Here is a 26,703-nt window from a genome sequence, read left to right as displayed (position 1 = left end):
TATCTCCCTTATTGCTGGATACAGAATAAAGGATGCCTTCACGCATGCGTGTGTGTGTGTGTGTGTGTGTGTGTGTGTGTGTGTGTGTGTGTATATATATATATATATATGAGGCTGGACTCTTGGGATGGATCTGTGCCCCCACCTCAGTCATCTCCCATCCTAGGGGTGTGCATCCCCCCCACTCTCCAACCCCAGCCTGACCTTCCCTTCCTGACAGCCAGTGGAAAGGTAGCCGACTATGAGCAGCATGTGGGTGCATGTGGAGGCGTGAACATAGAGATGGGCTCAACATGTTCACCACTCTGGCTCCTACTCCCAGGCCTCAGATTGAGTGAAGGGCTTGTAGGGATGAGCTAGAGAGATGCTTCCAAGGAGACCCCGCCCCCCTCAACACAGACACAGATGGAGGCAGAGACAGCAGGACCAGCATGGAGTTTCCAGATCACCCCACGGCAGAAAAAGAGCACTGAGGCCCTCAGAGAGGGCTAGCCACTTGCCCCAGGTCACATAGCGAGTCAGTAGCAGAATATGCCCTTTCAGCTCAGAGGGAGAAGCAGCCCAGTGCTGGCCCACTTACCAACGGCCCGCGGAGCCCTTCACTGAGCAATCCTGGCAGCCCTAAGGCTGCCAGCTATGGGAAGCAGGGCCAGGGGTCCACGGCCCACAGGAGGATCCTCGATCTCTCCCTGCCAGTCTGCGCTGACCCCAGCTTTTCCACGTCCTGAGTTCTCTAGACTGAGTGCAGCGCAGCGTGCGCGCACACTCACACGCCTGCTTGCAGGAACTGCCGGCCGCTCCTGGAGAGGGAAGAGGGCGGTTCCAGGGGGCTGGGGGCCTGCCAAGAGGCTAATGGAACACAGCTGGGCCGGCCCGCCAGGCTGGAGGAGGAGGGAGACCGCGAGGGTTCGGCGGCTGCGGAGGCACTGGCCATTGGCCTGCACCGCCGCGCTCCTGGCCTGGCCCTGCGCCCGGGCCCGCCCGTCCCGCTTCCCCAGCCAGGTGAGCCTGCGGGTGAGCGGAGCAAGGCGGGACCCTGCGTGCCCAGAGCTGCCCTGGAAGGGGCGCCTGCGGCTGGCTGGCTGGCGGGAGGGAGGCCAGGCTAGGCGCGCCCGGGACCTCCTTAGTGCCCCCCCTAATTTCCTTGGCTGAGACCCCAGAAAGCTGGAGAAGACTAGAGACCCCTCCTCCATAGTCGTGGAACCCGCGACGTGGCTGCTGACCAAGCCTCGGTGGTCAGCTTTTTCCAGTGCCTGGGCCTAGCATTCCTAGGCTGTAGAACCTCTGCTTGCACTGGGAGGAGGGGATAGAGCACCACTCCCCAACCCTGTGCTAAATTAACTCCTTCTGCTCTGTCCCCATTTCTACAGAAGTAGGGTCAGGGAGTCCTCTTGGACTCCAGAAGGTTGGAAAGACTCAGATCCCTACCCCCTGCCCCCTCCCTGCTCCCTGCTTTAAGAAGACTTTTTTTTAAATTAATTTATTTTGTATGTGTATGTGCGGAACGTGTACACAGGCATAGTTGTAAATGCCATGTTGTATGTGTGGACGCCAGAGAACAATTGATGGAGTTAGCTATCTCCTTTCACAATAGGGGTTCTGGGGGAATCCCGCTAAGGTGGTCAGTCTTGGTGGCCAGCACATTTACCTGCTAAGCCATCTCCATGGCCCTCAAACTTGGTTTTGTTCTCTTTTTAACTGGATATTGAGCCTAGAGTTTGCATATTCTAGGCTAATGCTCCCCCCCCTTGGTGGTATAGTGGTATGTGTGTGTGTGTGTGTGTGTGTGTGTGTGTGTGTGTGTGATGTGTAAATTTGTGCAGGTGTACACACACATGCTTGGTGGTGGCAGCCTGTTGCCTTTAATCTCATCACTCAGGAGGCAGAAGCAGGTGGATCTCTGTGAGTTGAGGACAGCCTACTCTACAAAGTGAGTTCCAGGACAGCCAGGGCTACACAGAGAAACCCTGTCTCAAAAACAAACAAATAAACAAACAAAAAAAACAACCAAACGAAAAACCCAAACCGCTCTGTTGCTCAGGCTGGCCTTGAGCTGGTCTGGGACAGAAGCAAACCTAGAACTTTCTATTTTTAAGATAGGTTCTCACTATGTAGCCCTGGCTGTCTTGGAACTCCCTTTGCAGACCAGGCTGGCCTTGAACTCACAGAGATTCCCCCTTGCTTAGAGAACGCTGGGACTAATGATGCACACCAGCACACCCAGCCAAGCCTAGATCTTTCAACCCTCTAGCCTCAGCCTCCTGGGTAGTCGGTGCCCAGCAGGCCTGGTTCAAATCTACTTTTTATCTCTAATTCCATTTGCACATCTGTGAGATGAGATGCCTGCAGCTGCCCGTGTAGCTTTGTTAAAGGAAACTCATTAACATCTGTGAGAATGCTTAGCCGTGCTCTGGCACGTAAGAGGAGAGATATTTGCTGCGATTTTCATTATTGGGATCCTTAGCAGAGGACAGGGTCTGTAGGGAGTGGGGGTGGGCATTAAGGGACAGGGAGGTTTTCTTTATATACAGGGTCTAAAGAGGCAAAAACAGTTGAGTTTGGATGAACCTCAGAAAAGGAAGCGAAGCGGCTGTAGGGTATATGTTGGGGTTAGAAAGGAAGCGACTTAAGACCCTCCATCCCAAGGATGGCTTCCGGTCGGAGTAGGGTGGTTAAAGCTGTAGACCTGTGGCCCCATCTAACCCAGGCGGAGCCATGACAGGCCCGGGATTTCCCACCTCCATCCCTGAGTCAGCGGAAACCTAACCACGCTGCTACGCCATGGAGGCGCCCCACTGTGGTCCCCTCACGGAGCCTGGGCCCAGATGTGTGGTGGCAGTGGTGCGGCCTGCGAGGCGCTGAGCTCAGCAGGCAGGAAGTGCAGGAGGTGGGGCTTTCAGAAGCTCTGTCAGGAGGGCTGGGCAGGCACAGTCGGGGTTGCGAATGGAGTACTGCCCAGCTTAGAGCAGGAAAAGGAAGGAACATCCACTAGTCAGGTTTACAGGACACAACAGGGGGCAGTGCTCACACTTCACCTCCACCTTTGCTGGAGGAAAATCCAGAGTACAGGAACAAGTTGCCTAGCATCACATAACCCGTTGGTGGTAGAGTGGAGACCATGGCCAGCAAACCTAAGCAGCAGAAATGACCACACCCTGTGCCATCCTGGCCATGCCCAGCCTTCACCCACTCGTGCCCCGCTCTGCAGCTCTCAGAGTCGAAGATGCAGGAACCTGAGAGAGTGATGTCCTGAGACTTTCCTATTAGCATCCCAGAGGTGCTCATAAGAACAACCAAACCACCCAGGCAGTGGTGGTGCACACCTCTAATCCCAACACTCGGAGGCAGAGGCAGGGCATCTCTGTGAGTTCGAGGCCAGCCTGCTCTACAGAGCAAGTTCCAGGACAGCCAAGGCTACACAGAGAAACCCTGTGTCAAAAAGCAAAACAAAACAAAACAACAAGCAACAAACCAAAAACGTAAAAAAACCAAAACAATCACAAAAAGAACAACCAAACCCAGGAAGCACCCCTCTGACTGGGCCCGTCATCACAGTGTAGAGCTATAACACACAGAGCTCTTCACTGTGACACGTGTGCACAGCCCCTGTGTGTGCTCACTTGCACATGCATCTAGACACACTCATGTTCATACAGACCTGAACACACAGACAGATGTGACCCCCCCACACACACACACATACACTCATACACAGAATTAGATTCCTGGATATATCCAAACCCAAAGAGGTATATCTTCTCAGAATATATATGGTGTCAGGCGGAGTAGTATATGCCTGTAATCCCCAGTTACCCAGGAGTGTGATGAAGAAAGGTTTCCAGTTCAAGGCCAGAACTTATCTCAAAGGTTTTTTTTTGTTGTTGTTTTGTTTTTTTTAAAGGGCTTGGAAGGCTAGTCTGGAAGCAGAGTCGTTTCATACACAAGACTAGACTCCCTTCCCAGGACTGAAAAAAAAGTTTTGTAAAGACTTGAGTGTGCACACACAGGCACATGCATGTACATAGACATGTGTGTCCACAGACATACACATAAAAACACAGACATGTCCACTATGCCAGCAGAGATACCTGCAGAATTTCGACACACACAGATATGTGCATACACTCAGATGCATATGCAGCTATGCCAACACATTTATATGCAGTCAGCCCCAGAAAGTCCCACACATGAGCAAGTAGGGTATCCCATGGGACTGGGCTCGGTGCCCTCACCCCAGATGGCATCGCCACGAGGTAATCAACGCTGCTAATCGCCACCAGCTGCCCTGGAGCCTGCTTGCCGCTGCCGGGTGGGGCTACCGCAGCCTCCTGGGCCTAGGGTAATGTGCACAGATGTTGGCAAAGCTCAAGGGCCTTTCCATTACCCCAGCTTGCCACTGGGGCTCCCCACCTGGCAGAGGCTCCCCACCTGGCAGGGGGAACCTCTGGGGCTGGGGGAAGGGTTAAGAGCCAAGATAGAGCTTGGTCCCAGGACAGACCCAGGAGCCCCCAGACATCTAAGCAGAAGTGACCCAGATGTCTTAGGCTTGCTCAGGGATCCTGAGTCACACACATGCACACCCAGACTTCGGCATAGCTGAACACAGATGCATACACACCCTGAGACATATCACACCTGATGGATTGCTCACCAGAGATCTGCTTCTGCTTCTTCCTCCCTGTAAATGCCACCATAATTCATTTTGATGCTCAGGCAGCAGTCTATAGCTGGGCTCCTGCCTTCCATTCCGCCTCCCCCACCCCTGCCTGTCACCTCTATCCCCACAGTACAGGTCACATCCAACACTTCCACTGATACCACCCTTGCCCGAGCCACTAGCACTTTTTACCAGAGTCGATGCATAAGCTTGCGAAGCCTCCAGCCTGATGCTCTCAGCCCACTAACCCCACCCAGGCCCCTAGCCCAGCCAACAGGGAGCTCCTTCCCAGCCTCTATCAGCGGCTGCTCAGCTCTCATGAATAAAACCCCAATCTTGGGGGCCCGGAAAGAGGACGGCTCAGCAGTTAAGTGCACTGGCTGCCCTCCCAGAGGACCTGGGTTTAATTCCTGGCACCCACATGGTGGCTCGCAACCATCAGTAACTATAGCTCCAGGGGATCAAATGTCCTCTTCTGGCCTCCATGGGAACCAGGCAAACAGGCATATATGCAGGGAGAACACTCACACACATAAAATAATAACAAATAGTTTTTAGAAAATTAAAGGCCCAGTTTTCCCCTCTAGCTGTTCCAAGGGCTTCATGATGTAGCCTCTACTTCTGACCCTCCACCTTAACCCACAGGCTGTCTCCCACTTTCTTCTCCAACCATGAACCCCTACATTAGCTTGGCTCAGGGATTTTTATACTGTTCCTCTTTCTTCTTGGAGGGGTCTGCCCTAGTCTTTGCAGACTGGCCCTTTGATACCTAGGTCTCCGCTGAATGCCCTCAGTGTGGAAGAGTCCCAATGGGCCTTTGACACATGGCCCCTGTAGGAAGCTCTCCAAGGCTTCAGTGTATGTCCACATAATATCTTTCTGACTGACCATGTCTGCCATTTCTAGCACACTATGGCTGAACCCAGTGCCTTATAGACACACATGAGTGATTGAATGGGTTATACTTGTACCCTGTCCACCCTGCACTCAGACAGACTGCACTTTCATGAGGCACCACATATACACACAACCACACACCCACATGGTGGGGGGGTGTTGCCATGTGCTGACACATGCATACACACACACACATACACGGAGTGTGCCATGTGCTGACATACGCACACACACATGCACACACACACAGCTTCTGAATCAGGGAGAAGAGATTGTGAACAAGACAGGTCTCTTTTCTTTGTCCTCGCATGTCTCTGGTGTCCCTGTCCTGTCTCACGGTGTCTGTCGTCTCTTTCCTCCTTCACAGTGACTTGGTTCCTGTCTCCCTTCACTGTCACCTCCTCTTCAAACTCTCCCATGTGCCTCTGCCTTGAGATCTGTGTCTCTAAATCTGCACTTCTCTCCTATGTCTCTGTTTTTCTCTCTGTCTTTTTCTCATAATCCTGGAGTTTTTGTCCCCTCCTGTCCCTGTTGCTGACGTTCATGCTAGTGTTTCTCTGCCTCTTTCACTCCGTCTGTCTGTCTGTCTGTCTTTCTCCATCCTGTCTCTCTCACCTTTCATTTCTCTCTAGCACCAATATACCTGCCTGCAGTGTTCTCCCCAACCCCACCTTCACCAGATCTGTAGCCACACCAATCCTTGAACTCACAATCCTCCTGCCTCAGTCTGCCTACTACCGCACTCCCCTGTGTGGCTGTAACTGTTTCTAGGTCTGGCTTTCTATCTTTGACTGTTTTCTGTCTTTCATTCTCCATGCTCCTCCCAGTCCTAAATCAGCAACAGCTCTGCTGTCTCCACAGCTGCCTGCATTCCTGTCTTTCACCGCTGGCTGTGTTATGGTCCTGGTGGGAGGGCCAGTGCTCTGTGCCCTCCAGCCCTACACAACCACACCAAACTAAGGTCACCCACCACCCAGGCCTGGCAACTAAGGACTGGTAAAAGTCACCCACCACCAGGGCCTGGTCAGAGCATTCAGGCCATGACCATCCTTTTGCTCGATATGGCTACCTTGGATCTTCTGGAAAAAGAGAGCCCAAATTCCAGGAGGCTAAGTTGTAGACATTCTAGCTCGAGCAAGACCCTTGTGGTTGCCTGGGCCCCAGCCCTGCTGGCTCTTTGAGCTCTTCCTACTCCATGAATGAACCACGGAGAAATGGCAGGTGCGGAAATCTCACCTCTACCTTTTCTGCAACTCTAGCCCTAGGCTCCCATTGTAACAGAAGGTAAACTGTTGGTCACACCTTGCCTGGTGTGAAAGCAAGCCACGAGAGAACTTTACCTAACTGCTCTAAGCCTGTGGGTCCCAATGGAGGAGGAATTTCACACAGCCCCTCCAGACACACATGGACAATGTATGGAGACATTGCCACAGGAGAAGAAAAAAGCGACACTGGCATCTAGAGTAGAGGCCAGAGCTGTTACTAAACATGCTCCTGGGTCCAGGACATTCTTCCCAATAAAGAAGCGTCTGGCCCCAACGTCAAGAGCGGAAAGCTACGAAATCCTCCCTGCCTCCCAGGGCTAGTGTAGCGCTGCAGAGTCCCATGACCTCCTTTAAACTCTAACCAGGGATGGGAGTCATTAGAAGACCCAAGACTCTAGAAGAGTTTGACCCGACTTCTGCCTTTAATAACCTCCACTAACATTTATTGAGCCCATATCAAGCACTGGCTGGTACTGTCTATGGAAAACTCAATTTAGTCTCACAACACCACGGGAGGCCCCGGTGCTATTACCAGCTCCGTTCTAAAGGTGAGGAAGCAGGCAGAGAGAAAGAGAGTGATCAGCACAAAGTTTCACAAAGGACACAGACGGAACGTCGATTTGCACTGGTCATTGGGGACAAGTCCAAAGGACAGAGTGCTATCCAAGGAAGAGCCCACATGACAGGAGTCCCAGCAAATCCTTTCTTCCTTCCACTCCTTTGTCAAAAGGGATGCGGTACGTCATTGAGCGCTAACTACGGTATTTCTAGGCAGTGTGGTATTACCACCGCTGCTACATCAGGACGGCAGGTTCAGAGATTTAACTCTCAGAGTAAAGAAGGGCTTTGCTCACCTTTGCTCACAACTTCTGTGTATCAGGCCATCACAGCCTCTGTGAAGGAGGTGCTGTTGTCACATGGGAAAGGCTGGGTACACAGAGTGTTGGGCTTCTAAGTTCCCAGGTGACATGACCCAGAGAACCACACTGAGCAGCCTGGGTGGGCAGGCAACATGTCAAGTCTGGGCCTGGGCTTACACTCCGCTCTGTCTCTTCCTGAGTGTAACTTGGGGCTATCGCATGACTCTTTTCAAAGCACAGCCTCATCTGTCACTCATGGTTACTGTTAAAGGAGGGCAAGATGGCAGGGGCCTGAGCTCCCAGACACTTGGGAGATGAAGGGGGGTCATAAGTTCAAGGCTAGCTTGGGCTACACTGTGAGACTCTGGGTGTTTGTTTGTTTGTTTGTTTTTTGTTTCTTTGTTTAAAAAAGTTTACTCACACCGGGCGGTGGTGGCGCACGCCTTTAATCCCAGCACTTGGGAGGCAGAGGCAGGTGGATTTCTGAGTTCGAGGCCAGCTGGTCTACAGAGTGAGTTCCAGGACAGCCAGCGCTACACAGAGAAACCCTGTCCCGAAAAACCAAAAAAATTAAAAATCAAGTAAGACTTGGCCCTGGGATAAATAAGGGTTGGATTCCACCCCTAACATCTATTTAGCAATGAGTTTTGACAACGTATTCCCCCCATCATGGAGTGGGTATCCTCCTTTTGTTGGCAAAATAGAATTGTCGTCCACACTTTACAAGAAGGGTTGCTTAGAGAGTGCCCATAAAAGACTGAGCGTAGTTCCTGGAACCCAATAAACATTAGCCATTCCAGACATACAGTGAGTGTTTGCAAGCTCAGCACCACAGTACACATGTGCTCCCGGCTGCCTCCCTCTCCCTCTTCTGCTTCCCACTCAGCATTAACTTTAGATTTGTTCTTCTTCCTTCTCACTTGTGGATGGGGAAGAAGGCAATTGGGACTAGTCTCCCAGATGGGTATATCTGAGCAGATGCTTGGAGGAGAGAGGACAAAGAAGAGATCCAGGAGAGATGCCTGGTACCCAGGAAGCAACCATCTTGATTGGTTAGAGCATCCAGTGTCCTGCTGGACACCAGGCCTAGAAGGACCTGGCTTGGGTACCATTTCCCCAAAGCCAGTGGCAGAGCCTAAGTGGTTTTTGTTTGTCTTTATGTAAAGGAGGCTCACCTCCTGCTGAGGACCAGAGTAAACCAGCCAGGGTCTTGGTGAGGTGCAAGAGGATGGGAGGAGCCAGAGATTCTTCCCACATTCTTTCTTCCCATGCTATGGCCTCAGACTGTTGAGACATCGAGTCACAAACTCGTAGAATCCTGGAATTTCTGGGTAGAAAGAAGCTCTGACTGACGTTGGCCTTTACCTCCTTCCAACAGTGCCCGCCCATGGCGAGGCTGTGGAGGCTTGACAACTTGGCTAGCAAGGCAAGCTGCAGCAGTGAGGCAGGCAGGCATCCAGCTTTTCCATCAAGAAAGAAAATAAAAGATCAGTAAGTGTCTGCCCCTGGTTCTGCAATCTCCTGGCTTTGTTCTCTAGGCCAGCTGTTCTCACCCTTCCTGATGCTGCAACCCTTTAATACAGGTCCTCTTGTTGTGGGGACCCCAAAACCATAAAGTTAGTTCATTGCTACTTCATAACTGTCATTTCGCTGCTGATATGAATCATAAAGTAAATATCTGACAAACGGGGGGATATCTAAAATGCAACCCCAAAGGGCTCACGAGCCACAAGTTGAGAACTGCAGGTCTAGGCTAAATCTTTCAGTTCTGTGAGCCACAACCTCCAACTCTGTTGAATGGGATGATCTGTTGAGAGGATTAAATGAGGCCGTTTATGAGATTGAGCCAAATCCACAGGAAACACTCAAAGATGCTAATTATCACAATGATTATGGAGGGGGCTGGTTATGTGCTGAGGACTCCAGTCCTGCACCTCACAGCCAGGGTCATCTGACATCTCCTCTGAGCCCCACTTCTGTCTCACTTTATTACTTACCTGGCTGCCTTTATTAAGAAGCCAATGGTATTTCTGACCAGTATGATAGCTTTTTCTGTGGAATGGTCTAAATAACACATAAAGAAATAAAAATTGACTTTGGGATTTGTTGGCCTTGACCTTCAGTTAAGGCCTGACACCAGCATTTGGGGTCAGAGAAGACAGTGGTTGGAGTGGTAGTGTGTGTTTGGGTTCAAGGCTAGGTCTGCTTGGGTTCATTTGGCTTTAGGTGGGTCTGTGTTCTTTGGCCAAAAGGGAAAGCTGAATTTGGGGACGCAGCCTATCCATCTCTGAGTCTGGAATCTTTTTTTTTTATAATTCAATCATGTTTCTGTTCAGATTTACTTATTAGTTTTTAAAAGATTTGTTTATTTTATGTATGTGAGTACACTGTCACTGTCTTCAGACACACCAGAAGAGGGCATAGGATCCCATTGCAGATGGTTGTGAGCCAATATGTGGTTGCTGGAACTTGAACTCAGGACCTCTGGAAGAGCAAGCAGCCAGCATCAGTGCTCTTAACCACTGAGCTATCTCTCCAGTCTCCCCCCACCCCCCACCCCGACTCTCAAGTCTGGAATCTTAAGGTGCCAAATATGTTCACCACTCAGGATGGAGAATGGGCTGAGGACTCAGATCTGTGTAAGTCCCAGCGTTCCTCTGCTGTCATCCATTTCCAGTGGCCTCAGTGTGCCAGCCACTCCATAGCCATCCAAGGTCTCCATGCCACTGTAGCCCCCGCCACACAGAGGAGAAGAGAGACATAAATGACAGACATGGCAGCTAGCTGGCTGTGCTGCGATCACACGGAGCTCTGCTCCCAATCTGTCACAGCTACTTAACAATTTTCATTTATCACTGTGTGTGATGGAAGGGCAGATGCTCATAGTCCAGCACTCATAGGAGGTCACAGGACATCGTTGTGAGACAGTTCTGCCACTTTGACAGGGGCCTGGGGTTCGAACTCAGGTCGTCAGTCCTGCGCAGCAAGTGCTGTCCCAGCTGAGCCATCTCACCAGCCCCTACTACTACTTTTTTTTAAAAAATTATTCTCAGGAGCAGCATATCCTAAGTAAGTAAGTTTTTCCTTGTTCTTCTCTTACAGGTGAACAAGCTGCCAGTCTGTGGTCATCTGCAGAGGGACGCTTTACTGGACAGGTCCTACAAGAAGCCAGGCAAGTCACTAGCTGAGGGCAGAACAAAGATTTGAATATCGGGCTATCACTCACTGGTGCTGGTCCCCTCTTACCCTTGTAACTCAGTTTTCTCATCTGTAGAATGGGCAGAACCTCTAAGATCTCAAGTAGGCCATTTGTCTAGACCAGGTCCACACCCAGAATACCAGAACAGCCTAATGAACTTGGGTGGTGAGGGGCAGGTGCAGACGTGACTGTCCAGCCAGGGATGGGCGCATCAGCCAGATGCACAAAAACAACCAAATAAATCAGGCCAAGGAACTCCTAATCCTTCCCGGCTGTGGCTGCTACTGCTCACAGGGCCTGGAAGCAGGGCACTGCTTGGCCAAAAGCAGAGTCTGGCCAAGAGACTCCGAGTGATGCCTGGCCATCAAGACTGACTCTGCTCCCGCGGGGGATGTGAGAAGAGGCCCTCCGGACTGGTGACTCAGACCTCCCTGACCCCCTCCTGGGTGGGCACTTTCCAGCGCCTACGTCTATTTTTAGACCTGGCTCCAGGTCTGAGTACAGAATAGCAGGAAGGAGGGTGAAGGAAGCTTGAGACGCCCGCGCCTGAGTAGCTCCTCCTCTAGGGCTCAAGCCTTGAGGCCCTCCAGCTGTCCACCTAGAAATGAATAGAAGCACGAGGGTGCGAGCGTCATCTCCTACGTAGTGGGTGCATCGCAGGCACAGACAGGGATGAGTGAGTTCCCTCTCCCCCTCCCACCAGGCCTGGCAGTTCTAGAGAGCTGGGTGTGGCCTCTGTTAAGTGAAGCCAGGAGCCTCCTGTTGCTGAAGTGTTTGTCTATTGGACTGAAGGCCAGGGCTGGAGGGGCCCTGGCTACTGAGCGGGCGAGATTGAGAGCGGAGAGAGCTGCCAGATTCAGGAACCCAGATCCCTCCTAGCTGTCTGTCACGCCCCCAGGACTCCCTATAGCCACGCCCTCACCGACCACGCCCTGAACTACTGTTGCTCTCCTTTATGGAAAGCGAGCCCTCCTCCCCACCCCACCCTACCCCTGTTTCCAACTTTGCCCTGCCCACCCATGATCAACTATCCACACTGTCCCAAGGTTTAGAGGGCCTGGGTGCTGGGGCATGGGGCAGATGTGAGAGAACTGAGCACCCACCTTTAACCCCCGCCCCAACCCCTCCTCTCTGGCATTAGATCAGAGAGGAAAGGCGTCGGGGCTGGGGGATAGGAAGTCAGCAATGGTGAGGCCTTTGGATACCTAAGGTATAGGAAGCATCTGCTTGAGACAGAGAAGCTAGAAGGGCTGAGACAGCTCTGAGCACCAGAACAAGCTTGTAGAGACAGACCTCACGATGGCTCTTAGGTAGAGAGAGGTCCTTAGGCCAAAACCCACCACTAGGCCCCCAGAGAGTGAGGTCACATTTCTGAGGGATGAAGGGAGCGGAACACATGTGGGACCTGGCTTTTGGGAGGTCCAAGTCGAGGACCATCCTTCTGTGGTGAGGGGCGGATGATGGGAGGTGGAGCCCGTTCTCCCGGCACCCTCTAGTGGGAAGCTGAGGAATTGCGGAGAACAGATGGAGGGGGGGGGGAGCGCTAAGCCTCCTCCCTCTCTCTGTTCCTCCAGGACCTGCACACCACCCTTCTGGGGAATATCCACAGGGTTTCCCCTCACTGGAAACAGGAGCCATTCTAGTGGCTATATTCCAGCCCCAAGCCCTGTCTGTCTCTTGTTGCTTAGGATCACTTCCAAGCTGCGTTCTGTCTGTCCCAGCCACTGGTCCCTGAAGCACCTGCCAGCTGCTGCCTCCTGTCTGTCTCTTGCCCCATCTATTCCTGATGGACAGGCAGTGTTTCTACAACAGATATCTAGCAGTATAACTCTCATGATTAAAATATCCCCGTAGCTTCTCAGGGTCCAGAGAAACTTCACACTTGGGACTTGAAATGGTCTCTTCATCATTAGCCTCACCTTCTGTGGACTTCATCCCACTGGAGGCTCCTTCTGTCTTTCCATCCCATCTGAGCCCTCCCTGACATTGACCTAATCCTTACCATTGGGGGGTGGGTAGCTTCCATGGCCCCCAGAACACCTCTACTGTGTACAGATCAGTCTCTGCCTAGGACTCTAGCTGCCGGTTGTTCTGCAGGACAGCATATCGAGTTATTAATTGCTTTCCTCTTCCTCTCTCTCCTCCCATTTCCAAGCCAAGGCCTTTGATTTTCCTAGCCTGGGGGAACTGTGCTGGGTAGCACACAGGAGCTGCTTGAAGTCTGATGGCTCTTGCCTACTTTTGTAAAAGGAACCTTCTGGAAGCAACTGTGCCAGGTGTTCTCAAGGGAGGAGCTGAATAGGACAAAGGGGGAAGAGGTTGGTGACTGGTTGCTGGGGAGCGGCAGTGGGGGCTACTGAAGGTGGAGACTGTCCTTAATAGATGACAGGTGTGGGTGAGGGTAACACAGCTGGGGAAAACGGAACCTAGGTATTGAGATACTGGCACTGTCCCCAAGCAACAGAGGAAGAGCTGGCTCGGTGGATCTCAAGACTCCCATGGGGTCTGCAACCCTATAGATGGAACAACAATATGAACTAACCAGTACCCCCAGAGCTCGTGTCTCTAGCTGCATATGTAGCAGAAGATGGCATAGTCGGCCATCATTGGGAAGAGAGGCCCCTTGGTCTTGCAAACGTTATATGCCCCAGTACAGGGGAATGCCAGGGCCAAGAAGTGAGAGTGGGTGGGTAGGGGAGCAGGGTGATAGGAGGGTATAGGGGACTTTCTGGATAGCATTTGAAATGTAAATGAAGAAAATATCTAATAAAAGAAAAAAGACTCCCACGGGGCCCAGCACAGCAGGCCTCTCTCCGGGGGTAAGGTGGACCAGGACGGGAGGCAGCTCTTCTATGGTGTAGGAAGGAGCACTGGATCTTTGCATAGAGGAAGAAAGAGTGAGTCCAGGAATGGGTGAGATGGAATTTTCTGCAAATTTTCTCACAGCAAAGAGCGTAGAGTGGATCAGATTGGAGGAGGTCTTCAGGCAATACAGACACAGGGTCTTTCTTGGGCCAAGATCCCTACCTGCTGCACCTGCCTGTGTGCGTCTCGGATACAGAGCTGAGAGCGTGGGTTTCCTCCAGAATCACTGCCTCGGGGTCCAGCGTGGGGTCTGGCTCATAATAAGCGTTCGAAAAATGTTTGTGGGTTTTATTTTTGTTGTTGTTGTTGAATTCACTTTTCCTCAATGGAGTCAAAAAGTCAAGTCTGTTTCAGCGCTATACACAAGGGCGTCCCTATAGCCTTGCAAATAAACTAACACTTAATCCCCTCTCCTAGCTCACAAAGTCCCCTCACCCTCACAGCCTTGTCTCTGCAACCCACCCTCCGTGTGGGCTCCTCTCCAGCAAACAGCGTTATTTGTAATTCTCCCAAGCTGCCAGGTTGCTTCATGCCTCCATGCCTTTGCTCATGCCGCACCTCCGCCTCTGGTGCCCTTTCCCCTCTCTCTGCCTGCTGAGCTTTCAATTAGTGTAAGTTCAGCGCAAGTCTTCCCTTCCTGGTCTTGTCTGACACTCTCCCCTTCCCTGCGAGGCAGAACAGACCCCTCCTGCTCTGGAACCGATTGCTCCTAGCTACGTTTGTCTTCTCCCGAGGCTGTATCCCAGACTCCTCTGGTGTAGCAAGACACCTGTGCCCAGCATCGTAAAAAAATGGCTTTCTGACCCCCCCCCTCCACACACACACACACACACACACACACCTTGGGTTAGTGGGTGTGACCTCAGCATCCCTTCCAGCCTCCGTTTCCCTCTCTCTCACAAAGGAGAAATGGAACTCAATGGTCCCCGGGTTCCCTCCTTCTGTCATTGAGTTTGTCAGTGATGGCACATAAAACACAATTCGCCTGTATCCCCGCACACCAACTGAAAACAGTGCATGTTCAGACATGTAGATGCTCATGGCAAAGCACACAGCCACCAGGAGCAAGCCCCGGCTAAGCAGTTGCATGTGACCCACACGTAAAAGTGTGTAGCCTTCTGGATGCAGATGCTTGGCCCTCCCAACCCCCCATCCCCAGTCAGCCCCTGGCCTTGACAGTGAAAAATTCAGAAGCAGTCAGGGCTGCCGGTCCAGCATCGAGTTAATATTCAAGGAACGAACCTTCTGCAATATGCATGCCCTGAGGCTGGTGTCCTGTGGGGCTCCCCCTTTCTCAGGCCTGCACAGGCTCAGCCTCCTATCCCAGCCACCCCAGCTGTAGGCACAGACACAGCCTGCCTCCAGCAGACCGGCCACCAAGACCCAGACCCTCCGTTCTGTTTGTTTTCTGGGCATTTCCCTCTCAGTGTCTCTTCATCCCTTCATTCGGGATTATCTCTGAAGTCCCTATGGTGTGACAGGCAACCAACATGCATGGCAGTAACGATGACCCTTTTCTGCACTCAGAAGCTCACAAGCCAGTGGGGGAGACATACTAGATATATAATTTCACATAAAAATAAATAGCACTATGGAAAGATTAATATGATGTGATTTGGGGGAAAAAATGATTCGGGACCAGTGAAATGGCTCGGTGGGTAAAGCATCCATTACGAAACCTGAATACCTGGTTCAATCCTGGTAACCATATGGGGAAAGAGAGAAATGGCTACCACAAGTTGTTCTCTGACCTCCACATACACATACATGATATGTGCATGTCCATACATGTGTGTGCATGCTCTCACACACATAACATGTTCTATATTTGCACATATGTATATATATATTGTTGTTGTTGTTTAATGATTCAAAGATGGCAAGATATAACCATGGCCCTTCTGGAGTTCACTGTAACAGTCATTAAGAGTAAGTTAGGGAACTGAGGAAATGGCACAGTAGTTAAGAAAAACATTTTTTTTTTGAGGCAGGGTTTCTCTATGCAGTCCTGGCCTTCCTGGAACTCACTCTGCAGACCAAGGTAGCCTCAATTTCAGAGATCAACTTGCCTCTGCCTCTGCCTCTGCCTCTGCCTCTGCCTCTGCCTCTGCCTCTGCCTCTGCCTCTGCCTCTGCCTCTGCCTCTGCCTCTGCCTCTGCCTCTGCCTCTGCCTCTGCCTCTGCCTCTGCCTCTGCCTCTGCCTCTGCCTCTGCCTCTGCCTCTGCCTCTGCCTCTGCCTCTGCCTCTTGATTAAAGGCATTTGCCACTACACCTGGCAACTTATTCTTACAGAGGATCCTGGTTTGGTTGCCAGTACCTCATGGTGGTTCATAACTATCTTTAACTCTAGTTCCAGGGTATCCAGTGCCCTCTTCTGACCTCCGTGTGTACCAGGCATGCATATAATACACACACACACACACACACACACACACACACACACACACACACACACACACATAAGCAAAAAAAATGATCACGTTTCCCTTCTCCCAGGTCCCCCAACTTCCCTATCCACCTGACTTATGTTCTTTGTCCTTTAAAAACAAACAAAAGCAAAACAACAGCAAAATAAAAACAAGAAGCACCAAAAAAATCTACAAAAAATGAAAATAAAGACAAATAAGCAAGAGACCAATGAGACAATAATAATGATGATGATGATGTCTGTAAAAAATACCACAGAGTTTGTTTTGTGTTTTCCAACTACTCTGGGCATGAGGACTGACCTGGAGTGTGGTTGATATACCCAGTGAACCTCCACAGGGTATACCCATCAGTGGAAGATACTGTTTCCCTGGAGTCAACTATAACATCACCTCTGGCTTCTGCAAGCTTTTCACCTCTTCTTCCACACAGATCCCAGAGTCTTGAGGGAAGGACTTTAATGACGACATCCCATTTAGGACCGAGTGCTTCAGAGTCTCTCAGTCTCTGTACATTGTCCAATGACAGGCCTCCATGTTAATCCCCATCCACTGCAGAGGCCGCTTCCCCAATGAGAGCTCAATGAGGCACTGATTGGTGGGTGTAGCAAAATGTCATCTGGAATAATTTAATTGTTCCATTCCTTTAGCAGAATAACAGTCTTCAGTTTTACCCTGGGCCTATGACATACCTAGTCTCAGATTCTCAGCCACTTTAGCAGTGTCAGGCATGGGGTCAATCTCACGGAACAGCCTTAACGCCAACCAAAAAGTGGTTGGTTACTCCACCATGTGTGTGCCACTACAGCGCCAGTGTGCCCGGTAGGCAGGTCAGTTATAGACGGAAGGAACTGTGTATACAAGAGTATAATGATTACATTTCTCCTCTGAGAGTACGATGAACGCTGGTCAATCAGGGTGCTGCTTCTGGTCAGATACCAGCTTGACTTCTCCATGTTCAATGGCGTGTGTATGTGTGTGTGTGTATGTGTGTGTGTGTGTGTGTGTGTGTGTGTGTTCTCTTCAGTAACAGGGCTTTATCATCAGGTTATAGAGAGTAACCTATAGTCTTGGCTGTCATCTGTGATGCTTGGAGTTTTCATGGAGTCCTTTGACCAATGACTCACCAAGAAAGAATTCATTCCTGGCATTGGAAGTTTTACTTGGTGGCAAACAATGTCAGGGGGGACATTTTTTGCTCTGTTATTTGATGAGTTCATTTAGATTCCTTTCATAGACGCATGTATTTTAGGAACCTGCTACAGCAGTAGAAGTGCATTGTTTCTCAGATGCCCTTCACTGTTAGTTGTCCCTCCCCATCCCCTCTCACTTACCCTCCTCAGCCTCCCCCTCCCCTACGTAATCCTCCTACTCCATTTTCCCCTTTGCCTGTCCATGACAACGTAATCTAGCTCCCCTTACTTGGGAGATCTTCTTCTGTAGTCCCTTACCAGGTAACGAACCTCTGTGCTTACTCAAATTATAGGACACAGATGGAAATGCCTGAAAGTTAGCATCCACATATAAGAGAAAACACTTAAGATTCCTTTTTCAGGGTCTTGGTTACCTCACTCAGGACTTTTTTCCTAGTTCTATCCACATACCTGAGAGTTTCATGATTTCATTTTTCTTCACAGTTGGATAATATTCCATTGTGCGAGTGTGTCACATTTTCATTACCATTCATCAGTTGATGAACTCCTAGGCTGTTTCCAGTTTCTGGTTTTTATGAATACAGCAGCAGTGAACGTGATTGGGCAAGTGTCTCTGTGGTAGAACGGAGAACCCTTTGGGTTTATGCCCAAGAGTGGTGGTATGTTGCAGTAATTTCTTACCCCAATAAGCCCATATAAAAAACATACAACCCAGTTACATTTATAAGCTCTATGCCTAGATTGGGCAGATCTTATCATTATTCCCCAGATATGAGACCCCTTGCTACTTGCAGCATCTCTAGGCCATGTGGTTCTCCTCCATATTGACTTCCACCTCATCTTCCTCCATCCTCTCTCTCCTTCCTCTCCCCTCTGACACCTCCAGTCCCACCTTTCCCTTCCACTGCCCAGTCATAGACTCTAGCCTATTTGACGAGTTAGAATGGGGAGACAACCCCTCTTGAGAAGACAGAATAAACATCAAAATACAAACAGCACCAAGGCAACCCACAACAGTGGTATAGCTGGATCTTGAGCTACATCAATTCCCAGCTCCCAAAAAAACTGGCACACTGATTCCCGTCATGGCTGTACCAGACTACACTCCCACCAGCAATAAGCGCTCCCCTTTCCCTTCATCCTTGCCAGCATGAACTGTAATATATTATAGATGTTTTCAAAAGTGACTTGAGCATGGTAATACACACCTGTAATTACAGAATTTGGAGGGGAGGGCTGAGGCAGGAGGATCACGATGGAATTCAAGTCCAGCCAGGGCTATATAGTAGGACCTGTCTCTAAAACAACAACAAACTAGCAGGTACCGGGGAAAAGGAGGACTGGGGAGTCTTTAGAGGAGAGCATAGAACAAGTTCAAAGGCCCTCGCAGGAGACAAACCATAGAGCCAGTTTCAGAAGCAGTCGAGGTAGCCTCAGCTGAGTCTGAGAACTATAGCAATGGTGGCAACAAAGTGGACAAAGTGGCAACCAACTTGTGCTGTGTCTCTTGAACCGTGAGAGAAGATTTACATTCATTCAAAGAGCCACCAGAGGCCCCCGGACAAAATATCTATGGCTCTCACCAGCTTCCCCACCTTGGTAACCTTAGAGACTATATCTTCCTCGTTTTCTAGGTATCACTGCCCCACTTGCAGCCCAGCATAATGTTTCACAAATGGCCAAATCATGCTCTCCTAGCCCCAGGCTTGACTCAGAGGCCCAGAGTAGATCATCTGGGTTATCGAGGACCCCTTGGATAGCTCAGGACGGGGGTCATCTGGGCCAGGTGAGTGCATGTAAATGTCCTTTAGAAGAGTCTGGCCTTTCCATTCATATCCATAATGAAAGCCACACTAGTCCATGACATGTCGCAATTTGCCCATCTAAAATAAAAATAACCTCATTTTTGGAGTTTCAGTATCAACATTCTGGATATGTTGTTCATCAGAGCAGAATTTTATGTACATTGTGGCTGCTTGCATAACAGATATATTTCAAGTTGGACATAGACTGCCCACCAAGTCACTCAGAGCTAGGTGTCAGGGCTTGCCCAACAATGCCATCCGTGATACAGCATTGGTCTGAGAGACATAGCACGCTGTCTGATCCACAGAATGGACAACAACAAACTGGGGGGGGGGCTGGTAATGCAGCTCAGGTGGCAGACGGGTCTAGCATGCAAGAAGCCCTGGGTTCGAACCCCCAGCACCACATGGCAGCACATGCCTATAATCTTACTGTTCCAGAGGCAAAGGCAGGAAGATCAGAAGTTCAAGGTCATCTTTTGCTGCTAGGGAAGAGACAGGCATGGGCATGAGCAATTAGTTCCAAGGCAGGAGGGGTCTGTGTAGTAAGATCAAAGCCTGTCTGGGCTACATAAAAGCCTGTGTTGGTTAGGAGGTGGGGGGAGACCAGCCTAGCCTCAAAGGGAGCCCTGCCCTTGCTCCAGCCTCCTCCTCCTTCTTCCCCTTTTCCTCCTCCCCCTCCTCCTTCTTTCCTTTTTTCCTCCCCCCCCCCCTTTTTTTGCTGCTGGGCTGGGTTCTGAGCCTCTACACTCAATACTTCGCCCAGTCTCCCCTCTAGGATCTAGAAAGAGCTTCACTGCAGGATCCTCAACTGGGTTCCACAGCATCTTGTACTCTATACATAGACTCTAAGAGAATTAGACCCAGTCCTCAGCCAGGAGAAGAGTTGACCTACCCACAATCTTCACCCCCCAAACTCATTGTCCTCTTGGGGAAACTCAGAGCAGAGCTGATTCTCGGTGGGGATAAGAAGCAGGGTGTCTCAGAACAGCACTCCTATACAGGCCAGCCTCTCAGAGCAACTCCAAGCTAAACTGTGCCTCCATTGGGTTCGAGCATCCCACCCCAGAGCATACTGTGAGTAGGAAGAGGCAAACAAGCCCGAGGAAGTGGGGGTAGAAGGGGGCTGCCGATCGATGGCATTAACATGGTGCCCAAATTAAATATTGACTTTTTTGGTTGACTCTAGGGACTCCTGGATTGATGTCTGGAGCTGTGCAGTGCCACCGTAGCAGAAGGGGACATACCAGCCTGGATTAGGCACTAAGGGACACTGAGAGCTGGGGGCGGGGTGAAGGATTCCCCCTGCTCTTGCCTGCTCAGGGGCAGCAGGAGCTGGGGCCGCAGGATGTTGGACTTCCTTTTTCTCCTCATGCCTAGGAGCTTCCTTGTGGAGCCCAGCATCCTCCTCCCAGAGACCTTGGACTCAGATGTTATCAGATGTCCACCCCCAGAACTCCCTTCCTCTCATCTCCAGGGACTGTCGCTGGCCTACAGCCCAACCAATGAGCTTAAATCGATCTCTGTGATGAGCCCCAATTACTGGTCTCAGGACCCTGCCTCAGCATGGTAAGGCTGCTTATTTCTCATTATATAGGAACTTGGCAGGGAGGAGGTGGGGGTAACCCTCTCCAGAGAATTCACCTTCAGCGTCTACAGCAGGCCCTGAGTTTTCTTTTCAAAGCTTTGTGTCAGAACCTGTCTCCACTGCTTTCATTTCTTCCCCTCCCACTTGCTCAACAGCCCCACTCCGACCCAGCTCCCTGCTGCCATGTCGCTGACTAGCCAGTTCCCTCCTGAGTTCCAGCCCTGTGTCCAACCGCCTACCTTCTCCCAATGTCTTCCCCTTAAGTATCTGAAAGTTAACATGCCCAAGGCCAAATGCTAAGCCAGCGGCATGGTCATCTCTCCGGGGGGCCAAGAGAGATGCTCAGGGACCAGGCTCTTTTCCTCACGCCAGCCACAGGAAGGGGCAGAGTTCTGCCTGTGCATGCACACAGACCACATTTCTCCTCAGTGGAGGTCCCCACAAAGACTCCTTCCTGTGGATGGCTTCTTTGTTAGTCTCTCCGCAGCTACCCCCACTCTTTAGTGTCCCCCAACTTATTTCTCAGTCATGCAGAGAAACCCTGTGAATACCAAAATGCCTTCATGCTGAGCCTCTGCTGGCATAAAACCCCCCCGCCCCCCCCCCGGCTTCCCACTAACAACCCAAACCCTCAGCTGGGTTGCTCTTGCCCTACACATTTTGTGTGTATCTTTGGGGACTAAGGGGTTAATAGTCTTACTGAAGCAGGTGGCCTTAAGTGAGTAAAATGAGGAATATGGAGGCACTGGAGAGTGGCTTCAGCACACCCTAACATGGCCCCCATGAAGTGGAGAGTATAGGCATGAGGAAGCCCAGAACAAAGTGAGTCCTGAGGCAGAAGTCAGCAGTGACTGCCACAGGTCTTCCCTCAGGCCACCTAATTCCTTCTTAATTGATACCTAATGAAAGAAAATTAAACCCAATTGAGTTTTAATGTTTTGCATTCACACACCAGCCCCAACTTGATTTCTTTCTTTCAGGGTCTGGGGTTCCAGGAGAAAGAAGATAGGACAGTCATACACCAGCCTTTTCCCTCAGGTATCCTTGGGACTTTTTCCTACTTTCCCACACCGCCGCTGTCCCTACCAGGGTCCCCAAGACAACAGATGCCATGAGAAACTTGGGACCGCCTCTATACTGGCACTGTGTTAGGAACTTACCCTCCCTGGTCCCAGTGGGACATGTCACAGTGAGGTTTCTCCTTCTCAAAGGACACTGTGTGACCAGGAGATGCTGCTGCTGCTCTACTTAAGTTAGGCTGTGCCATGGGAGCTCCAGCCACGGACACACTGGGCTGTGCAATGCGGCCCTGAGCTGTGTGACACATACACATGAAAATTTAGATAGGAAAAATAATAACTGAGGCAGAGGATCATGAATTCAAGGTCAGTCTGAGTTACTTGCAAGACCCTGCTGTTATAGATAGATAGATAAATAGATAGATAGATAGATAGATGGATGGATGGATGGATGGATGGATGGATGGATGGATGGATGGATAGATAGATAGATAGATAGATAGATAGATAGATAGATAGATAGATAGATAGATAGATAGATAGATAGATAGATAGATAGATAGATGGATAGATGGATAAAAAGCTTTCTTGGCAATTTTTATATTGATCATACATTTAAAAAAATAACCATGTTTATGCAAGTTATAGAGGCATGTACCTGTAGTTCTAGCACTTGGAAGATGAAGACAGAAGGATTAGGAGTTCAAAGCCAGTCTCAGCCTGGCTAAAATTTTAGAAAATTTAAGACCAGCCTAGCTAGCTACCTGAGATCATGTTTCAAAAAAATTATAATTTAAATATATTGTGTTACATATATAGTTACAGTTAATCTCAACTTCTTAAATGTTGTCTTTTTAGATAGAGTCTCCCTTTTTAGTCCAGGCTGGCCTGGAACTATGTAGCCTAGGTTGGCCTCAAACTCATAGCAATCTTGTCTCAGCCTCCTCTGTGACCCACCATGCCTGGTTTAACTTTATAAATCATTTGAAAAAAAAAAAGCTATCTGAAAATTGTCAACAGGATGTATCATTTCCAGGCGCTTCCCTCAGTGGAGGAAAGCCTGGTGTGCCCATCCAAGGAGCACCACACCTGCAAGGCCAGGGGAGTGGCAGGTGAGCTCAATGGTCATGGAGTCGTGTTTGTTGTGTCCTGGCATAGGGAATTCTTTCAGCACCACGGGCAGCACCCGACTTGGGTAGATCCTACAGAGGTCCCTGGACAGCTACAGAAGCACCTATTGCCTACAAGCCCTTCCTTACCGCCACCTCCCACCACTCACCACTGAGCTACAGCCCCAGCTGGTTAGAATGTCTGCCTAGTATACACGGGCTTTGGGTTTAATCCCGTTCAAAAACTGTAGGAATTATTATTACCTACCCCGCAGTGCAAAGGAGGAAACCAAGGCTCGCCAAACTATAAATTTTCTTTGTTTGGTTGGTTTTGATTTTTTTTTTGTTTGTTTTGAAGACAGGGTTTCTCTGCATAGCTCTGCATGTCTTAGACCTTACTCTGTAGACCAGGCTGGCCTCTTAGAAGTCTGCTGAGGTCTGCTTTCTGCTCCCTGATTGAGCGCACATGCCTGGACCAGGTGGATGTACATGGCAGCCATTCTGTACGATCATGCAACCGTTGACGATGCACCCAGGCTGGAGAGACCCAGTGAGTGCTACCTGCTGAGCCAGAGGCTCAGGAACAGCATCACAAACACGGCTTCCTAAGCTGCAAGAACGTAATTCTCCAATTCAACGGGCAAGAATATAGATGGAAGGAAAGGCACGGAGGTGAGAGAAAGGTCAGGAGAGGCAGGCAGCCATGTCCCTGAAGGTCTTGCCTTCTAGACTGATCCTCAACCACCATGGCATGTGCTCTGGGCAATGGGCTAACAGATCGGTGGTTTAGAAAGATCATATGTGGGCCATGTATGTGAAGAGCTGGGGACCAGAGACAAAGAACATGAAGCTAATGAAGGGACATTCAAGCCTAGGAAAGAAATGCAGGGTGTTTGAAATCAATGCACATAGAATGGCTAACAGGCCAACGATGGCCTGAGCAATTGGTTGAGTGGCAGCCTGCTTAAAAGCTCTGGGTTCAGTCTCCAAGCTGTCCCTTCAAAACAAATGAAATTAAGGTCAGACAATGTCCAGCGACCTGCTCAAGAGCATGAGGCAGGTGAGTGAGTGCCTATGGAAGTAGGAACTGTGGGTCAGGCGGGGGCATAAACCTGCCCTAGCAAAGCTCAGCCCCTCACCATGGACCTGATAGGTCTCAAAGCTGTCAGGAGGAGCCTCTGCTGAGAGCAGCAGCTGCCAAGAGAGCAGAGTCAGCAAGGTGGACCCAATTTCCATGAGAAGAAAGTGGGGGCAGGGTAGGGAGGATTCTACCTCATAGCTCAGCCCCAGAGAGCCCACAACAGGGCTGGGAAGGAACGGGAGTAGGGGAAAAGGCAGTAAGAAGTCCATTAAAGATTCAGGGGCAGCTCTGAGGGAGACCTGGCAAGGATGGGCAGTGGGGTCTGCTGGCACCCAAGCGGGGATTTGTTTGTGCAACCCCATCACCCCCTCCTAGGAATAAGCACCCCCTCCCTGTGACTTTGAGACTGGTTTCCCTCACCAGGACTCCTAAAGAGGCTGCCAATCACAGAGCTGGGGACCAATCAGGATTTTCCCTTCCTTGGACATTTTCTAATTGGAATTCAAGAGAAAAAATGTCTTCCCCTTTGGGGCCAAGGCAGAGTGATGGCAGGGGAGCCTTGTTTGGCCCAGGAGGTAAGGAAGGCTGCCTAGCAGAATGGAGCAAGCAGGGAGGGAATGAGACACTTTGAGACTCAGCCCATCACCCACGGCCAGCCGCATACACCCACGTCTGTCATTGCCCTGGGTGTGCATTCCTGAGTGAGCGAAGTTCCCCTGTGCTCGCCGGCTGGTACCAGGTTCTGCCTCCTCTCCAAACACGGCCCAATTAGTCACTCACAAGCTATGAGAGATTGGTTCCTTCTTCCTCCTCCTCCTCCTCCTCTTCCTCCTCCCACCTCCCATGGTGGCCAGGGGCCAGACCCTGTGCCCCTCATACACTGGGGGAGTTGGGGAAAGTCACATTTCTCCCCTGGGTCTCAATTTCTTCATCTGTAAAACAAGGGACTTAAATACACGTCTGGAACTTGATGAATCAGTGTCCCAGTAAACACTGTATAACTAAACACTAGGGAGTGGGCGGAGTGCATAGGCTGGGAGCACAGTCCTGGGAGGACTGTGATCTACTTTAACCAGGACCCACCTCAGGCAGGATTGCAATGGGACTGAGAAGCCTGTGCCAAAGCCTGCAGAATGAATAAATTAAAAACAAAAAACAAAAAAAAAAACACCCGACCCATGCCCTTCTTCCAGCCAGCCTGAGCCTGTCATCAGCTGTGACAGCCCACCCTAGTGGCCTGTCCCTTCTTATATTCCCATTCCTCAGCAGCTCCCTCAAGGGCCTAGATTTGTGTCTCCAGAGTCCCTGCAGGTCCAGAGATGGTCATGTTACTAAATGACCAGGCTTGCAAGCGATGCCTGTGGCGGCTGCTGCATCTCCAGCTCCTGCCTGCTTGGAAGAACTACAGCACGCACCACGAGACCTTCCACAGGCCGCTCCCATGCCCCCTTGTACTGGTGCCCAGGAACTCATACGTGTGAAGAATACAAGCCAGCAAAGAGCCCCACCCTCCAAGCTTTGCTTCTCCACCCTCAGCCCCATACTACACCAGAGGCTCCACCACAATCCAGAAGCTCCTCACAGCTCCACTGCAGCAATGAAGGTCAAGGTCCAGAAGGCTGAGCTGAAATGCTAGCTACCTCCACCGAGCCTGGCTGTGTGAACCCAGGCCCTGCCTTTGACCATGGCCCTGAGCGCCTCACTTTCAATCTCTGTAACCACAAAATGCGTAATTTCCCAGCACCGATGCTGTGAGGAATTGGAGTGATGTGTAGTGCTCCTAACACTCACCTGAGATCCTGTCCCCTGACAGCAACTCAGTGTAAGCGGCCCGGGCCCATGCCCTGGTGAAGGGTAGCCATGACCAGGATAGTCACCCCGTTACAGGACGTCCTACCTCACATTTCCAGCTTCTTATCCCAGCCCAGATCATGTCAGGGGTATATACTAAGGGGGTCAGGACCAAAGACAGGGTCAGCATGCAGCTAGGCCCTTTTGGTCAGGCTTGGCCTGACCCCATTATACCACTAAGGAGCTAGAGGAACAGAATTGGGGTCCCAGGGCTGGGCTCTGCCTAGGGGCAGCAAACAATCCGGGCAGCCAAATCCACAGAGTGAAGTTTATTCCCAACAAAGTTTCCCTCCCCCCTCCCCAGCCCAGGACAGGGACAGACAGGCCGGGGCAAAGATGAGGCTCCAGTGGGTGGCTAAGGGACCTCTGAGAACAAGGAGGGGCCCTGGCCCCCCAGGCCCTGCCAGTCTGGCTGCCCCCAGCCAGGCTGAGTCCTCTGCGCCTCCTGCCCAGCCTCGGGAGGGGGAGGGGCGCTGGCTCCTGGTAGTTCCAAAGTGGAGTGTGAAAATAGATATATATTTCTGTGCAGTGGGCAGTCCGGCGTGGCACTCACACCTCTGTCTGGAAGTCGCCGTCTGGCGGTTCTGTGGGCTCCCAGGCTGCTGTCCGGTGCAGGGCCAGCCGTTCTCGGGGCTTGGGGGGCAGTGAGCCCAGTGTCATAGATTTGAAGGTGCTCCAGCTTTGATGCCTCCTGTGCTGGGACAAGCCAGGGCGTCCCCCGGGGGGGCTGGGTTTCTCCTGTGAAAGGAGCAGGGCGAGCCTGTTGCACCCTCTCATCCACTGTACAGAGCAAACCACGGATGTCCCAGGAGGGTCAAGACTGCCCAGTGTCAGTGAATGATCAGGCGTGAGGCACAGTCGAATACAGTTAATTGCCAGACCCTTATTGACAGCTACTGCAGTGGTGACCCCTGAGGTCGTGTCTCC

At 50.9% G+C, this 26,703-nt stretch overlaps 2 protein-coding genes and 1 long non-coding RNA gene across 24 annotated transcripts in view; 1 reads left to right on the top strand and 2 right to left on the bottom strand.

The window, feature by feature from the left end:
- Window positions 1-847, bottom strand: part of Col16a1 (collagen, type XVI, alpha 1) — a 51,461-nt gene extending 50,614 nt beyond the window's left edge. For 7 of the 8 annotated variants that reach the window (XM_006502641.3, XM_006502640.4, XM_011240386.3 and 4 more), the window contains exon 1: window positions 581-847. The gene's annotated coding sequence lies outside the window, so the exon portion shown is untranslated. The remainder of the gene's footprint in view (window positions 1-580) is intronic. The other variant, NM_028266.5, reaches the window with a different exon arrangement.
- Window positions 242-25,684, top strand: Gm12963. Its single transcript, XR_003955360.1, has 6 exons — window positions 242-256; window positions 738-1,002; window positions 10,782-10,851; window positions 20,509-20,697; window positions 21,697-21,754; window positions 22,894-25,684. It is a non-coding gene; the product is annotated as a predicted gene 12963 (long non-coding RNA).
- A 346-nt stretch (window positions 25,685-26,030) lies between these two features.
- Window positions 26,031-26,703, bottom strand: part of Adgrb2 (adhesion G protein-coupled receptor B2) — a 37,861-nt gene continuing 37,188 nt past the window's right edge. For all 15 annotated transcript variants that reach the window (XM_011240507.2, XM_030253457.1, XM_030253456.1 and 12 more), the window contains one exon: window positions 26,031-26,514. In XM_011240507.2, the coding sequence (XP_011238809.1) occupies window positions 26,326-26,514 (189 nt within the window). In that variant the 3' untranslated portion in view covers window positions 26,031-26,325. The remainder of the gene's footprint in view (window positions 26,515-26,703) is intronic.

The sequence above is a fragment of the Mus musculus genome, chromosome 4 (genome assembly GCF_000001635.26).
Source record: "Mus musculus strain C57BL/6J chromosome 4, GRCm38.p6 C57BL/6J".
In the NCBI taxonomy this organism is placed as follows: Eukaryota; Metazoa; Chordata; class Mammalia; order Rodentia; family Muridae; genus Mus; species Mus musculus.
Note: the sequence above shows the minus strand (reverse complement) of the source record. Positions and strands in the feature narration are given on the sequence as shown.